General features: G+C 35.2%; 2 protein-coding genes across 2 annotated transcripts; both read left to right on the top strand.

The window, feature by feature from the left end:
* Positions 1–3,457: 3,457 nt before the first annotated feature.
* On the top strand, positions 3,458–13,776 carry LOC132300607 (bifunctional phosphatase IMPL2, chloroplastic). Its single transcript, XM_059797773.1, has 9 exons — positions 3,458–4,021; positions 4,125–4,203; positions 5,123–5,217; positions 5,334–5,383; positions 9,812–9,936; positions 10,102–10,168; positions 12,609–12,698; positions 13,112–13,223; positions 13,363–13,776. Exons 1-9 carry the CDS (start codon positions 3,685–3,687, stop codon positions 13,431–13,433), a joined length of 1,026 nt encoding a protein of 341 aa, XP_059653756.1. The 5' UTR covers positions 3,458–3,684; the 3' UTR covers positions 13,434–13,776.
* A 193-nt stretch (positions 13,777–13,969) lies between these two features.
* Positions 13,970–18,103, top strand: LOC132300606 (probable receptor-like protein kinase At2g21480). The gene has a single exon (XM_059797771.1). The coding sequence runs from the start codon at positions 15,284–15,286 to the stop codon at positions 17,843–17,845; it is 2,562 nt and encodes an 853-aa protein (XP_059653754.1). The 5' UTR covers positions 13,970–15,283; the 3' UTR covers positions 17,846–18,103.
* Positions 18,104–18,410: the final 307 nt, after the last annotated feature.

Here is an 18,410-nt window from a genome sequence, read left to right as displayed (position 1 = left end):
TATCCTTTTAATAATACAATAGTGTTTTCTTTTGGTATTTTTAAACTCGTGACTTGTTTTAAGAAGTATGAACCTTTTTGTTTTTTTTAACTTCTAAAAGAACAATGCTTACTTCTTCGTTGGCGAGGAAGTACTTTATCTTTTTTTTGTTTTTTTAATGATAGAGTGACATGACATGTGTTTATTTTTTAATATAAAATATAAAAGAGGGAAAATTAAAGCATTTCAGATATTAATTATTCCATTTGCAAATTTAGTGCAAAGGTCAGTGACGAATAAAGTGGCCAACAAAGAGTACGAAAACATCATTCGAGTGGATGGAAAGTGACTTGCACAGCAACACATCCTCCTTGCCGCTGGAAGCCATTAGTGTGCAAATATGTTACATGCTTTCTAAAAACCTCCCACTACGTCCAATACCCACTGCGTCGATGACTAATTCGTTATTAGATAGGACAAAGAAAGAAAGATGAGAATAAAAGAATGATAATTTTTTTTTAAAAAAAAAAAGGTAAAGTGGAAGAACACCTATTATTTACTTAATGTGCCTTAAAAAATTTTTTTCTAATATTTTTAATTGATCATATAAGGACATTTTGAAATGTCAAAATACCTACAATGCTCTTAAGACAAAATAAAAATAAAAAATACTAATTCAATTTTTTAGCGTATATTAAGGGTATTTTGGGATTTTTAAAATAAAAAAATATTTAATCAAAATTGACCATTAACAAATATTAGAGAACAATTTATATATATATTTTTGGCAAAAATGCAAAAATTCCCGTGAAATTTCACCAAGTGAGCACTATACCCCATGTGGTATAAAAGTAAGCAAGTCAATCCCTATAATTTCAAAAGTAAACAATTTGCCCCTTTACATTTTACGTCCAACCACTTTCTTTTCATATTGTGATACACATGATTGATACTTTTTAGTTAATCTCAAAAGTACCATCCAATATGAATGTTATACCCCATCTTTTTATAAAAAGACTTTTGCATTTCTTTGTTCCAATCAAGCCTATTTTTGTTCTCTCCTTTCCATTTGCATTTTCTCTCTATGCTCCCCCTGTAGGACTTGACCCTCAATGTGGTCACGGAACCCAAAGGAAACAAATGCAAAAGTGTCGTTTCAAAAATAAACAAAAAAAAACCTAGGGGCAAAATGGTCATTTTGTAAAAAGTGGATTCAGGTGCTATTAAGCACACCACTGGAAATACAATGACAAATTAGTCAAGTTCAAAATTTTTTTTACTCAATTTGGAATCCGGACAGGGGAGAAAGGGGTCCTGAACAGTGAAAATGGCTACTGGAATTGATGATTTACTATACATTGAAGCTTCCAAAAGCCATCGGTCAACTTAAATGGGGTTTTAGTCACCTAAAACACCTCAAAAACCTATTGTAAGACCTGCTAGATGCCCAATGTGTTGAGGTTTAACCCATGTTTCAAATCCCCTCATGAATTGGTTAAAAAATAAAGTTCTCCTGTTGAGGAGGTCCTGCGGTCTTGTCTTGTGCCTCAAAACTACGGCGTTTTGAGGTTAGTTTTGAAGCACGTCAACTCACCTTATTAAAACCTTCCAAAAAATAATAAACTTATCATTATTATATTTATTTTATTTCTCTTCTCTTTCCTTCCATATCTATAGTTCTATTTTTTCCACCTCTCACACTCCCACCCTCTAACCATGGCCATTTCCATCTCCATCCTCTAACGATGGCCATCACCCCCTTCCCTCTCAACCTCCTACCACGACCCCCCTTTCAGCAACGACCATATTTATAGACGCGTATACTTTGGTAAGGCTATACACCTAAACATATATATAAATCTAATTTGAACAAGAATCAATATATCTATGCAAATATACTCTGAATCAAAACATATATATAAATACATATATATAAATCACATATTGTTCTTCTTTGTTAAAAATCCTTTAATTTTTTTCAATTAGTTTTCATCACGTTGATTTACTTTGAGGGTTGATTAATATTCGAAAAACAAAACAGACTATAAGGAATGGACAAATACTACCTTAATTAGTTTTAAATGACTACCAACTATACCTCTAAACGTCGACGTTTTAAGGCACATGATAAGTCCTCAGATTTCCACCGCAGGAGGGGATTCAGATCCCTCCCTCCAAGGTCAATTCATTTATATATATATATATATATATATATGTTCATGTGTATTTCTTTCACTTTTGTCTTTTCTAGCTACTAGAAGAGTATTGGGAACTAGACTATATCACAATATCTGTGATGTAACACGATATAGCTGATGATATAATAAAATCATGAAGGTACCTAGTCAAAGTCCCCCTTACATATGATTTGAAATGTGAGATTGTAAATCACTTTTTGGCCTCAAAAGCCTTCCTCATTCCTCACCTTAAAATAGTTTTCATGGATTTCATTTGCTTAAAATTTCAATAAGTTGCTAGTTAGTTTTGTGCTCTAAATGAATTTTTCGTCTTTTCACTCTCCACTAAACCAGACCATGAATACAAATGAGGAAGCATTACTAAAAAAAAAAAAATTACAATGAGGAAAAAGTTAATAGACACCTGTTCTCCAATTTTGTAGAAAATAAAGGAATAGGAAACCTATTCGGCTCGAGTTCACATAAACCAGGCAAAGGCGCCCCCATATGAGGAGCTACAACACTTGTCAATTTAGGGCCATGTAATGCCTCAGTTTATTATGAGGGCATTTAAGATATTTGTCTTTTTATATTTTTTATTAATAAGAGTTAGTTATGGATAATAGTTTGGTAAATATACAATGACATTAGACAGAAAATGGTCTGAGGTGAAATGTAAAGGGATAAATTGCTCACTTTTGAAACTATAGGGAGTAACTTGGTTACTTTTATACCACAGAGGGTATTGTGCTCACTTGGTAAAACTTGAGGTTTTTGTTTTTTATTTTTTGTTTTTCACTTTACCTATATTTTTTAACGTTAGGAATACATGGCATACTAAATAGGAGGGGTGGTTTTTATATATATTTTAGCACACTTGTCTACTCACATGTGAGTAAGTCATCTCGACCGTTGATGCACAAATAGTCAATTACAAAATTTGGAAAGTGATATATAACCAAATCAGAGAGAGTGACTGAATTTATTTATTTTTAAAAGTTATTATCTTACTTATCACTTTTTTTGATTTTGTAATTACTAATTATTTGTTCATTTGTGATTTGACCACATAAGCGGTACGAATAACTTACTCATTCACAAGTGAACAAGTCTTATACTATTTTTTATATAACATGAGCAAGTTTTTTTATTTTTCACTTTGCCCTTAAATTTTTATTGCCTTTTTTCATTATTAGATTAGAATGTTAACGAATTTTTTTTTTTTTCGTAATTGCTTAGCGAGATTATGAATTATAAGTGTTCTAAGGAAATTGACACCAACATCTAAAAAAGAAAAAAAAGGGGCAAAAAAAAAATTATACAACGTGGAGAGGTTTTAGTCGTCTGACTCGTCACACACTGACACACACACACACACACACACACACTCTTCCCCATTCGTCAATTACGATCGGACGGTGCAAAACCACGTCGACCACCATTCTTCGCAGGTCTCCATTACTCATATTTGCTCCTCTCTCTACTCTCTCTCACTCACTTTCCCGCCTATTTAAAATCTTCACTGCAAATGATTTCTCAATCTCAGTTTCTCTCTCTAAACCCCAGATTACTTCCTCTCTCTACAACACTTTCAACTCCAATTCAAACGAATCGAACCCCACCGCTCCACACCAATCTCTTCAATTTTTCCCTAAATCTTCCCATTTCTCACCGAAATCAACTCACTGTAACAATGTCTTCAAATTCAAATCTCTCAAATCATATAGAAAAGTGTAACTCAGGTTTACAAGTCGATCAAATTGATCAATTCACCGAAGTCGGCAACAAGCTCGCTGACGCCGCCGGCGAAGTGATACGGAAATACTTCCGCAAAAGCTTCGACATTATGGATAAAGATGATTTGAGTAAGGTCTTTTGATTGATCAGAATTTCTAGGTTGAGTATGGATTTGAATCTTCATATTTATTTGTGTTCTAATTGGTTATTGGTGCAATGAATTGGGTCTAGGTCCTGTGACTATTGCTGATCAAGCAGCGGAGGAATCAATGGTTTCGATTATACAAGAGGATTTACCTCATCATGCAATGTAAGTTGTGTGGGAATGATACTGTTATTCCAAATATATATATTTTTTGGTTTCTTTTTATGAATTATCCCTGTATTGTTGCCAACAAAATGGAGTAAATTGCAGGAAATGGAAAGAAAATACTTGAATTTTCTCTTTTCAGCTGTTTTATTTCCAAAATGAAAATTTAAAAGAAAATGAAATGCTCAACTAAGCTATAAAGCAAATAATTGTATTATGCTTCCGTTATGTTTGAATCTTTATTTTCTCATCCTGTGTAGTGTGTAAGATAAATACATGATTGAGTGGATTGACATCAATACTTTTTAACTCTTGGTTTGGCAGAGAAGTAAATTTTGAGTTATTTTTAAGTTCTTTTTGGTTCTTAAATGAAAAGGGAAAAAGAGTAAAAACGATTGAGTTAGCAAGGTGAAACTGTTTTATTAACCTCAATAGTATGACATTTGAAGATAATTTTTTCTTGGGTCTCATACAGGGGCTTTTGATAACTTCAGTAACTGCTGGAAATTGAATAGTTTCAATTCTTCTACTAAGTGCAGTTGATAATGCTAAGTAGTGGCTGCCACTTCTTTTAGAGAGATGCTGAAATATGCTCAGTGAGAGATGGTTGTAATTTGAATTGATAAATTTGCTTTCAGATGTTCAACTTTAAAAATCTTGTTTTTAAAGTTTTTAGTATTATTAATTTACCCTATTTTAGTATTATTAATTCATTGGTGAATTTTTTATATGTTTAAGATTCAATTTCAACAAAATACTATTTAGTAAAGTGTAAGATCTTTAATTTTTTTCTTTTTGGAGGTATATGTTTTATTTCCTTTCTAATGAACAAGAGTAATGGTAAAAAAATGTTATTTTTATGTTAGTTCTTGTATGTAAAGCCTTGTAGTTTTCTTGTTGATACTGGAATTTATTGCAGTTATGGAGAGGAGAAGGGTTGGAGATGTAAAGAGAAGTTTGCGGACTATGTTTGGGTTTTAGATCCAATAGATGGGACAAAAAGTTTTATTACTGGTATCGTACTTTTTTTTTTTCTTTTCTTTTTCCTTCTTTTCCTTATGAAGTTATTGTCATCAAGTTAACTCTAGAAAACTCTATCAAGGGTGGTTATATCTTTTATCATGTTTCAGGTAAACCCTTGTTTGGTATTCTTATCGCATTGCTACACAAAGGTAAACCGGTATGATCACCAACCACTTTATTGCATGCAAAAATGGGGGGAAACTATGCGTTCTTAGTGCATATGATGTCTAATTATTTGTGTTAGTTTACAAGAGAAGTTGGTAAAAGTGAATCTCATTTTATGTGCATTAATCAGTGAATATTTATGAAAGACGTCAATAGATTAAATTACATTATACACTGTATGTCCTGCTATATGGGGTGCTGGGAAGTGGAACTATTCTTGTACAAAGTGGTTGACTCAATACTTGACCTCGTGTTTCCAAGCTTGTCAATATGAATTTTCTTATCATTTCACCAAATGATAGCCCCTTAAAACCTCAATGGATAACAAATTGAAAAGGTATAAAATTTGCATACTTAGAAGCTCAGACATTTCTAAGGAGATCATGTCCATTTTGAGCATGTATCTGACACTTGTCATTTTACCAACACTCTACAAAGATGTGTATAACAAATCTTGAACATTGAGACTCGGCTTTCTTTTAGCTTGTATAAGATAAATACAATTGGAAGAGAAATCATATTAAAGTTTTATGTATTTTTTAAAAAAAAATACATAACCTTATTTATTTTTACAAAATAAAAGATATTGGAAGGTTTTATCAAAGCAGTTGGCATGGGAATGGGAGAGAAATCACTATAATTGTCTATATACATTTGTGTATGCACTTGAGTAATCATTGACTATTATGATTCATAAGTTACAAATTTTATGTTAAATTCATAGAATAGTTCGGTGATTTTTATTTTATGTTTTATAATTATTTATATCCTTGTTTCTGTATACATGCCCTACTTTTTTTGAATTTTTTGTATCATTGCGTCTGTGTTTTCATCTCATGTCAGCTTCACATCCCTAAACCTTGTCATGCTTCATAGATAATAGTTTCCATGATGTGATTTTCCACCTAACCTCTTTTTAGCATGATCAAATCGAATTAACACTATGTCCTTTTCATAGATACACTTAATTGCTCTACCCTTCTTAATCAACAATGTAATTTAATTAGAACAGCTTAAATTTGTAACAAAAAGATACATGGCTAATTAACTGCACTATTAAAAGGATTCCATCAAAAATAGAAACTAGATATTGGAGACATGTGCTCCACTCTTTAAAGTAACCTTTGTCATGAAAAGGTTAAATTTTATAGTGCTTCATGAGGGACTAAAGTAACCTTTCTAGGAGCTCATCTTATTAGCAAGTGGGCTGCTAAAGAAAAATTCTGTGATGTTGAGTGGAACATCTGGCCATCTTGGTTGTCTGTTGCCATTGATGGGGATCTTTTCTTTGTTTCTTAGCCTTTGTTTTTCTTAAGAAAAAAATAAAAAATTGAGGGACTAAGGGCCTAACTCTGGGCTTTGATGTCGAGTAAGTGCAAGACCTTGATCTAGATTCTCAAAAGCCTAGAAATCCCCTAGTTACCTCTTGACATAGACTTATTCAAGACCCAATGTGATCTCTTCACACTGTTGGTCAGTCAGCAGAGCTGTTCTCGGAATCTGCTACTCCATGGATTTTAGATCTTCAAAATTAATCGTCCAGTATTTGTGTCCATTGTGTAATTAAGCTTCTGGTGTTGATGTTACTTGAAGCACAATAGGTATTTATGATAAACGCACTCACCATACTAAATGCTTTACTTTTCTAGAATGCACTGAAAGTTGAAAAGCCTTATGCCTAGTTGCTTAGGAATGCTCTCTACGCTGTTTCATATTTTTCTAAAAACATACGAGGGGTACGTATAGATTTTAGGCCTAAAGAGAATAGGGTTGATAGTGTTTCAATTTAAAGGGGAAGCTACAATCCTTAGATTTCAATCGATTGAGTCATGTTTTGATTGATCAAAACATGGCCAATGGCCTTTGATGGATCCATTGACCAATTGAAGTAACCTGTTATATTAAGGTTTAGGATTTTTAATGTGTGAAGTTCAAAAACATCTTCATGCATTCCAAAAAGGATTGTAATGCATCAAACTTGAATTTTGAAAATCCTAATTGTAAGAATGCAATGTAAACATAAACCCTAATTGGTGATTGCATGAATGATAGTCAAAATGACATTTTTGTCCTTATCTATAGCTTAAGTTCCTACTTTGTCCTTGGACAAGAGGTAACCAATTAATTTAACGAACTCTGAGAAATACTATGTAAAAGTTAAAATAAAAATACTGTTATGACAAATGCCGTGAACCAAGAACAAATCAAGAGTCAAGCAAAAAAGTAAACATGGTGCCACACACAAAACAAAAAGATTTATGTGGTTCGGCGTAAAGCCTACGTCCACGGTGATGATCCGGCAAAAGATTTGACTATGCAAAAATCAAGTGATTACAAGTTTCAGTCCCCAAAGCCTAGCTCTCTTTCTCTTCCTTCTCTTTCTCTTTCTTGTGTTTTTCAGTGTTCTCTTGTGTCTCACTCCAAACCCTAAATGGCCTTATATACTGGGCTACAAAAGAGTCCTAAACATGGTCAAGACCCACAAGAGAAAAATGGATAAAAAACCCACACAAAGCCCATATTTTGGGTCAAAACTGGGTCGCAACGCGGTCCGAGCTGAAACAAAATTCAAGCCACAACATCACAAATACAAACTTGAGCTTTTGTGAAGAAATATGTCAACCTAAGTCGAATTAACCTAACACTTATTTTCATCTTGGCTACATAGAGTTGGGTAAGTGAATCGGGTGCATGTAAGTGTTGGACTGTCTCGAATCCCGAATCTTAGGAAATAGGGATATTAGATATATGTCCAAAAGTTGTATAGAGGTATGTAGTTACGCAAACAGTTAAATATGTTATATGTTATACTATAGTGTAATGCCTAATTTTTTTCTTTCATAAGATAATCAATTATTAATGAATTTAAATGGGAATAAGGGGTTTTCTTTTTCTTCCTCAATCATGCTACGTGAAATATCAGTGTCTGATTTGGATTCGTGTGTTCAACACATATCTCGTGCCCATATGTGTACTCGTGTTGTGTCAGAATGGATATGTGAAAGGGAATAGGAGAGTTCATGTAGCACAAGTCTTAACTAAGTTATTTGGATCAGTTTTTGTTCTTTGCGTTGCATAATTCGTAATGTCTTCTTTCACCTCTTAATTGTCAGAAGGTGTGGGCCTTCAATTGGGGTCCAATATTTCTAACGTTGTAATAAGGTTTTAGAACCACTGTTGTTTTGCTTCACCATTATACTATCTTTAAACAATTGACATAATTCAACAGTATCAAATACTACTGCAGCTGTAACATTTAAACTCTCACATCAATTTATCTTTCAGCCTAAAAGCAGAACACCTGATTCAAAAAAGTTCATGATACCCAAAAGTTTGGTTTGACAAGCTCCTTAAATGCTTATTTGTTGAATGTTTTTGTTTGAAAGTGCTCTCCAATCTGCTCTTGTTTTTAATATGGTAGTATAATGGGGCTTTTGGGAAATTCAACCAGGTTTACTGAGGATAAAATTGACTGGTTTTATTTCTGGTTTCCATTTAATGAAGTCAATTATTTTTGTGGATTGGGTCGGTTTTGTAGAAGAAATAAATTTGGAAACAGTCTTTTTCTCAAGCCAACTCATTGTTGGTTTTACTATGAATAAGATAATTCAATTAGGTATGAACTGGCTCCAACACATGTTATGAGTCCCAATCTCTATAGATAGGTATCTAACTGGTTAGAATGTATTTGAGATGGCTGCATATACTCTTCTCTTTTGTCTAGTTTCTTCTTGTGGTATTATTTGCCTTGATGCCACCATCACTGGTAAGGAACGTTGATTAGTTGGATATTATTCTTTAACCATCTAAATTTATTATATAGAGTTACAGATAGGCTAGTTTCCCTTTCTACAAAAATCTCATCACCTTAGAGCATCTCCAATGCCCTCTCAAATGGCCCAAACTCAAAATATAGCAAGTGGATGAAAATAAGGCACTCCAATGGGCTTTCAAAAGACCTCTCATATTTTGAGATTGTCAAAAGTATTGCCAAATTTAGTAGCTCTCAAATGGTCTCTCAAACTCAGAATATAGCAAGTGGATGAAAATAAGGCACTCCAATGGGTTCTCAAAAGTCTTCTCATATTTTGAGATTGACAAAAGTTGTTAAAATGAAAATAAGGCACTCCAATGGGCTCGCAAAACATAGAATGGTTGTTGTGTCAAAAAATAGCATTTTGGATGAAATGCACCATTGGAGCAGAATTACAAAAATATAGCATTTTGACATTGTAGCTCCTCTCAAAATATAGATTTGGTATGAAAATATAGCATTTTGCATTGGAGATGCTCTTATGGTCACTTATAATTGTGCTAGATGAACAAACTACATTGTCATCTAGTCAGTTATGTGTTTCAACTCTACTTACAAATAATATCAATTTATATAAAACATGCCTTTTTTTTTTTTTTTTTTCAGATTCTTGGCATTATTGATCAGCCCGTTTTAAGAGAAAGATGGATTGGTATAAGTGGAAGGAGCACTACATTGAATGGGACCAAAATCTCCACTCGCAATTGTGCAAAACTTTCACAAGCTTATCTGTATGTTATTTCTTTGTTAATATAATTTTTCTTGTGGGAAATTTTTTTAAAAAAAATGAAAAGAAAAGTCCTGGTGTCAGGAACTTTTTGTAGTTTCCTAGTAGTTCCTTAAGTGGTAAATATCTATTGTTTCCTTTTTCTTTTTCTTTTAATTTTTTGGTTCAGGTACACTACCAGCCCACACCTGTTCAGTGGAGATGCTGAAGTAGCATTTGCTCAAGTTAGAGATAAGGTCTGTTCATAACTATCTGAGTTACATCTTCAACAGATTCTATGAGTGCTGTTAATTATTAGTTGATATTAAGAACACTTTGTCGTTTTGGCAAATGAAAATTGATTTGGATTTATGATGCCATTGAAATATATAAGTATATTATAAATGGGACTTATCCTGGGTAATGAACATTTTTACTATAAATAATGGTCAATGGTATTTAAATATGTTATGCACTAACTCTCTGCTTTGGCAAATGAACACTTGTCTGGATTTATGATTTGACTGTTTTGGCTATGTATATGCACTACTGTCTGCTTCCATAATTCCTCTGAAAACCTCTTCTTATTATGACTACTTTGCATCAAATATGGAGATTTGAATATGAGGAACTCTGGTATGAACTGCTTCCATTTTGGTTTTGGCATTATTAAAATCCAAAAAGTGTAAATTCTTTCAATTATTATTTTTATTATTATTAATTATTAATTTTTTTTTTCTTAGTTGGTACTCACACATACATGTTTCCACTGAGACTCGAACCCCTGACCTCCCTTTAGGAAGTAGGGGCCCAGTACCCCATTGGTTTGGGCATTGTTAAAATCCAAAAAGTGTAAATTCTTTTAATTATTATTTTTAAATTTTTTATTTTTTTTTCATTGACAAGAAACATTCACAAACCCACTTTGCCCCTTTGGGAACCCTCACCATCCACTTGGGGAGGTACAGGAAATACCACTAGGCCACAAGGCCCTTGGTAATTCTTTCAATTTTTTTTTATTTATATGAATTTTTTTTTTTTTTTTTTGGATAGTCGCAAGTTAAAGTGTTTGGCAAATGATTTGGGCCTGAATTTCAATGTTTCTTTGTTTGATTTTCACGTCAAATTAGTTTCTAAAGAAAATTAACACGTGAACTCTAGATGAGATTGATATTTTGATGTATTGCTAAGCAATTTAATACTTCTGGTAAAAAAGGAAAAATCATAGGAAGCGCCTAAGAAGCACATATACTTCTAAGAAGGAGCTGTATTTGTGTTGCACGCTGACACTTTTGGACACTCATAACAGGTGTTTGACACATCTTAAATAGATATGGACTTAAAAGTGATCATTGGGGCAATCTTTTTTTATAAAGAATTCAATGGTTTCCGCACATGTAGTACGAACTCTAGTCGAAGTCTCATTATACATATCCTGAATAAAATTTATGAGTTTTATAGAAACTTGTTTTCTTTGTAGAGCCCACTCTATTATGTGCCTTCTCTAAATTGATGAAAACAATTTGTAAGTCTTTTCCTTTATCTCCTACATTTCTCTATATATGGCTTCCATAGTGGATCTACGTGGTATAATTCAAAATTGATTATCAGATATTGAGGTATCTCTCCTTAATCATTGTTTGATTATTCTTTTCCATAGTTCATTGTACGACTACTTAATTTAATTCCTCTATTTGCATCTCTTCTTTATTTTTATAACTCGTTACTGTGGTACCTTTTCTCCATTATCTTGGCATAATTTTGTTAAACAACTTTGTTAACCATTCAATTCTTATTTTTCCTAAAATCCTCCATGCCTCAGTACAAGTATGTTATCAGGTCCTATATTTAATATCTACAGGTCCTGTTAGTCTATCATCCTTTTCTTTCACTCCCACAGCTTTTTCTCTCATGTATCTGTCTACTACTATATGGTGGTCTATACCTATTCTGTTTCTATGATAATTATATGATTTATATGTTGTAATTTTCATGTCTGTCATAGTCCATGTATTTGTCATGTACAATATTAACATATATATATATATATATATATATATATATAGCGGTATCCTCATTGAATCCCATGTTTTTGAGATTTGTCACGTTAGCGTATTTCTTCCTTGTGTCTGTCCCATATGCATATCATTCATTAGATAAATTCTATTTTGATTATATCTGCATTTGTATATATGTATAGCAGCTGATATAGTGAAATCATCGAGTCATGAACCCTTTCACTATTCTATAGATGACATATTTGAAGGGAAGGTAGTTTTTTAATGTTAAAAGCTTGGAATGTGGGGGAAAGCATTAGATATTTCATTCCATATCTTATCCATAATTTTGTAACTTAGTTCATGTAGTGTAATTTTGCAACATATCTTATGTAAGAAATACTTCTCTTAGACTAATCTCACTTTTTACGTTATGTGGTTTTTGTTATCTATCTTCATGTATACTTTAAGTTCCCTTTTTGCATATCCTGATTTTGTGACCTGTCTACTGTAATTGTAGTACTTCTTGTACTCGGTTCAAGGTCTGCCAGTACCGTGACTTAAACGGGCACTTAGAACGGGAATTATATGTAACCTTCTGTTAGTTATAGTTTCTTTCCAAATTGGAAAAGCAAAAGATTTGTTTTTATTTTTTTTCCTCTTATAACTTCTGTTTTTAATTTATTTTCATGGTTTACAGGTTAAAGTACCACTATATGGTTGTGACTGTTATGCTTATGCCCTTTTGGCCTCTGGTTTTGTGGATCTTGTTATTGAGTCTGGTCTCAAGGTGAGTTGTACTCTTTTTGTCCTATGTATGTCATTAAATATATAATCTTGACCGAGCTTGTCCATGGGAATGGGGAAGTCCCATGGAAGATGACTGTTCTAAGCAATTATGTTGGGGGACGAGGTGCTTATAACCCAAACAGTGGTTTGAACAAATATGTAACTGGAATTTTTTCAAAGAAAAGTAAATGGACTAGTGGAATGCTCACTTTTGTGTGAAACTACCTCCACATGTTGGAGATGCTTTATCCAGAATTCAGTCCTGTGTTTTATAGACTCCGTTATCCAAAATAACATTAGTAACTCTCATCAAATTTTTTGACACTGCATGTGAAACATTTTAGTCACGGTTTATTGATTTTTCCTCTTATTTTTTTATGTTATATTTTAACATGATTATAACTACTTTTTCAGCCATATGACTTCCTTTCATTGATACCGGTGATAGAAGGTGCTGGAGGAGTAATAACTGATTGGAAAGGAGATCAACTTCATTGGGAAGCATCATCAGATTCACAGGCGGGAAGTATGTGTTTTTTCCCCCAATCACATGCCCCATGTATTATTTAGTGCGACTTGAAGAATCAAGTCAATAACCTAGTTTTTATGTCATTGTAAGCCATGGACGGCCAACCCTTTAAATATCTTTCCTGTTCTATTTCCAGGTTTTAATGTAGTGGCAGCTGGAGATAAACAGCTTCACCAACAAGCACTCGATTCTTTACAATGGCAATAATTTTGCGGAGCATTCGAGTGGAGTCAAAGATGGAAGCATTCTTCAGCTATGACATTGGTATTTGTGTAGAGAAGAACACTGACATCCAGGGACAAGATGGACTTGAAAGAAGATTTAGGAGCAATAATTCTTCAGAGGAACTCTATCTTCTCATGACATATTCAATGAAGCGATAGCAAGGCAACGGGTACTTAAAAAACGCGAGCATATAGCTTCTTTGCCTTGAGTTAGTTTAAGTTGATACATCCTTGATACTTAATTTCCTATATGCTAATATACTTCCTCGTGCAAATTGGTAATCTGAATTATATTATTCTCTATGATATGACCGCTTTCGCGTGTATTCATAGCATTCTGGATTCACATACTGAGCATCTTCTGGTTTTTATTATCGTATTTTTGAACTTTATATGTGAAGTAATCTCCTTGAGTTAGGTCTCTTATCCAGTCTTCATGTGAAATGATCTCGAGTTAGATATCTATATCTAATCCAGTATTCATTTTATATGTCAGTTTGCTCCCACTTCTTTTAGTGCTTTCAACGATAAGACGTTGGAGATGGATCAATTGTTGGAGTGCATTTATTAAATTGTGGCTGAGATAATGCTATTTGAGTTGTGTTGCGCGCGCGCGCACATATATATATAAGGATGGTGGTCTCGGGACTCTTAGAACACTCCATAATTAACCATAGGAAAGTCTTTACCATTAGACTATTCCCTTGAAGTTAAATTATATTGGACTTTTATGAGTTATCATTTCCTACTTAATTTTTTTTTACCCGGTACTTAATTTATCGATAGCTCTATTAAAATTTTGGCTTCAAATTTATAGGTAGACGAGGCAAACTGTTCTCCCCAAAACCTAATTCAGCTTATAGCTGCCTTTACGTTTGAAAGTTCAGATCTTACTTCTTATTAAGGTGAATTACTATCAACCTTTCTTTAGTTATAGCATTGTTCCCTAATAATTCAAAAATTACACTTGTTACACTTTTTGTTCAACTGCATCAAAAGAGAGTTCGATTTAACATTTTTACCACTCAATTACTTTATATGAAAAGTAGCATTAAAAGTGAAAAGAGGAGCAAATTTGGTATTTTGTAATCTAAATTTATGCTGCGTTTGGAAATTGGAACTACGGAATCAACTGTTGAAATTGGAATTGAAAAAAAATTAATTCTAACTTTATACTTTTTTTGTTATGATGACCACATGAGACAAGGTTAATCATTTTCAGTTCACACTTTTAATAGCAAATCTAGCTCTCTCTAAATTTTTTCTTTTTCCTTACAAAAACAAGGGAGCAATTTCAACCACTTATTTGGAAGAAAAATTAAATTGTTTGGTAACATAGAATATTGTGGTTTACAAAGTAATTTCAAAAGAGACCTTCCGAAAAAAGAGAAGAAAAAAAGAAAGTAATTTCAAGAGAGAGAGAAAAGATGGTGTTTGACCATGTCCAATGTGTAAAGGGTTGGTTGGTTTCTTTTCTTATGTTTCTAGTTACTAAAAATAGGCGCCAAAACCTGTTAACGACAAAAGGTTCCTTGGCATTGTGAGAGTTTTGGCCACCCAACGGCTCTCACATTATTCCTCTTCTCCACTGATAATTTTTTATTTTATTTTTTTAAAAAGAAAAAAAATAGAGCTAAAAAGTTAAGAAAAAACCAAATTATAATCAGCAACACATCCCATTTCAAATCCTTGAATTCCTCTAGTCTTTCTTGATTCATTCTCCTCACCCAGGAGGGCTGGATATGGAGAAAAAACCAAACTAGAGGACCCCCCAAATCTCAATCTTTTGTATTGTCTACAGTCCTCATTATCTATATCTCCATATATCTATCAATGACAATCCTCCTGGTTCTTTCCTACGCCTTTCTTGTCGCCACCACCTCGGCCGCCCCCACCCCTCCCTCCTCCTCCTCCTCCTCCTCCTCCTCCGGTACCTTCAAACCACAAGACAACTACCAAATCGACTGCGGCGCCACCTCTCAAACCACCCTTCCCGACGGGAGGGTTTTTACATCCGACCAAGATTCTAGCAAATACTTCAACTCAAAGGGACGTGATATCCTAGTGTCCGATGAATCAGCCGACGTTCCTCTTCCCATTTATAAGAGTGCCAAGGTTTTCGACACCGATGCCACTTACACATTCCACATGACTCGCCCGGGTTGGCATTGGATTCGCCTCCATTTCTATCCGGTCAAGAATAATCAGCACAATCTCCAGAGTTCAAAGTTCACCGTCACCACGGACACTTTAGTCCTCCTCCACGAGTTCAATGCCGGTGATGCCGCCAAGTGGACCGTTAAGGAATACCTTGTTAATGTCACAACGGAGCGGTTCTCAATCAAATTCGTCCCCATGAAAAGCTCCACCGCCTTTGTCAATGCCATTGAGATGGTTTCCGCCCCTGACCTCCTCATCTCCGACCTCGGCTCCACCCTCTCCCCAGTGGCCCAAATCACTGGCCTGTCCATTAATTCTTACCACACTCTATACCGCCTCAATGTGGGTGGACAGGACGTCACCTCGGCCAATGACACCCTCGGACGAACATGGACGTCTGATGAGCCTTACCTAAAGGACAAGGCTCTATCTAGCACTGTCTCTGTTGCTCCTAAAATCATTGAATATCCACAAGGAGAGTCACCTTTGATAGCACCTCCTTCGGTGTATGCATCGGCTGCACAGATGGGCGATGCAAGCACCACGAGGCCTAATTTCAATGTGACATGGAACCTACACGTTGATACCTCATTTGGGTACCTTGTTCGTCTCCATTTTTGTGATATAGTTAGCAAATCTCTCAATGACCTCTACTTCAATGTGTACATTAATGGGATGATGGCAATTTCTGCGCTCGACTTGTCATCCCTCACTGGAGGCTTGGCAATGCCTTACTATAAAGACGTCGTTGTGAATGGTTCTGTGATATCTAGTACACTTACTGTTCAGATTGGTCCGTCGAATCAAGACACCGGATCAAAAAACGCCATCATTAACGGGCTTGAAGTGTTCAGGATGAACAACTCGGTTAATAGTCTAGATGGAGAGTTTGGCATTGATGGCAAGAAAGCTCCTGGTGCCTCGCAAGGCACAGTGGCTGCAGTCGGTTTTGCAATGATGTTTGGAGCCTTTGTGGGTTTGGGCGCAATGGCGTTTAAGTGGAAGAAGAGGCCTGTTGATTGGCAGAAGAGGAGTGATTTCTCGTCATGGTTGCTTCCAATTCATGCCGGAGACTCGAGCTTTATGACAAGCAAGAATTTGGGGTCTCGAAAGAGTGCATTCTTTTCGTCCACAAACGGACTAGGACGATATTTTTCTTTCTCGGAGTTGCAAGAAGCAACTAAGAATTGGGATCCAAATGCAGTGATTGGTGTTGGTGGTTTTGGCAATGTGTATCTTGGCGAAATTGATGACGGGACTCAAGTTGCTGTTAAGCGAGGCAACCCACAATCCGAACAAGGCATGAATGAGTTCCAGACAGAGATTCAGATGTTGTCAAAGCTCAGACATCGCCATTTGGTGTCATTGATAGGCTACTGTGATGAGAACACAGAGATGATATTGGTTTATGAGTACATGTCTTATGGACCTCTAAGGGACCATCTTTATGGGACGGACTTGCCGGCTCTGTCATGGAAGCAGAGGCTAGAGATATGCATTGGGGCAGCTCGCGGCCTTCACTACCTCCACACAGGCTCAGCACACGGAATCATCCACCGTGATGTCAAGAGCACAAACATTTTGCTGGACGACAACTTCATCGCGAAAATGGCTGACTTTGGGCTGTCCAAAGATGCACCCACTGGCACGGGGCAAACTCATGTGAGTACTGCGGTGAAGGGAAGCTTCGGGTACCTTGACCCCGAATACTTTAGGAAGCAGCAGCTGACTGACAAGTCGGATGTGTACTCATTTGGGGTCGTACTGCTAGAGGTGTTGTGTGCACGACCTGCCATCAACCCGGCACTACCAAGGGAGCAAGTGAACTTGGCTGAGTGGGTAATGCAATGTAAGCGAAAAAGTCTGCTCAACAAGATCATTGATCCCCGACTTGTTGGTGCCATTAACCCTGAATCCATGAAGAAGTTTACGGAGGCTGCAGAGAAGTGCTTGGCTGACTATGGTGTCGACAGGCCTTCTATGGGTGACGTGCTGTGGAACTTGGAGCATGCTTTGCAGCTGCAAGAGGCTTCCCCAGAGAAGTCAGAGGACGAGAACAGAGCATCTGCAGCCTCTGCCTCTCCAATTATGGTTGCTCCTACGGCTACTTCAACATCCGATAACCGGCCCAATTCCTCCCCTGGAGAGAGCAATAAGCCGGAAGAAGTTAAGGGCGTTGATGAGCATTCGGGGACTGTAACATTCTCCCAGTTCACTTCTCTAAGTGGTAGATAAACAGAAGCTCAATTGACAATTGAGTATTCAAAGTTTGTATATATTAGTACATACAATATATATCACATGAAGGTTTTCAAGGGGGATGGTGGATTTGCCCTTTCTGCTCCATGAATTAGTGTGAGGTAGGTAGCAGTTAGGCATTTCTTGATTGTAACACATTTCCTACACAAAGTTAAGTAGCTATCATGTTTTACACAATATATTGTACACTACTATATTATCACATAATTTTTCCTTCTATGTGTTTCTGTATCCTATCTCCCTTTCATGGTTTTGTGATGTATAGTTGTTTGGATTTAAGTGCAGCATTATTTTTTAGGGTTCTGAGCCAAAAACACCACATGGTGTGCCTATAGAGTGTATAATCCCTTATACATTAAAAATTCCTAATATTTAATTTTTGAGTAAACAAGGGCTTGAATACTGAAAAGACTAAAGTGTCCCTCTATAACTGAATAAAAAAAAGAATTAAATATGAAATGACTAAAGTGTCCCTCTTTTTATTATTTATTATTTTATATATATATAAGGATATTATTGGAAGAGAATGGTATTTTAGAAA

Source organism: Cornus florida, unplaced genomic scaffold (genome assembly GCF_030987335.1).
Source record: "Cornus florida cultivar Cherokee Brave unplaced genomic scaffold, ASM3098733v1 CherokeeBrave_3.0.0_Hap2_Chr03, whole genome shotgun sequence".
Lineage (NCBI taxonomy): Eukaryota > Viridiplantae > Streptophyta > Magnoliopsida > Cornales > Cornaceae > Cornus > Cornus florida.
The sequence above is the reverse complement of the archived record's forward strand: the minus strand, read 5'-3'. Positions and strand labels throughout refer to the sequence as shown.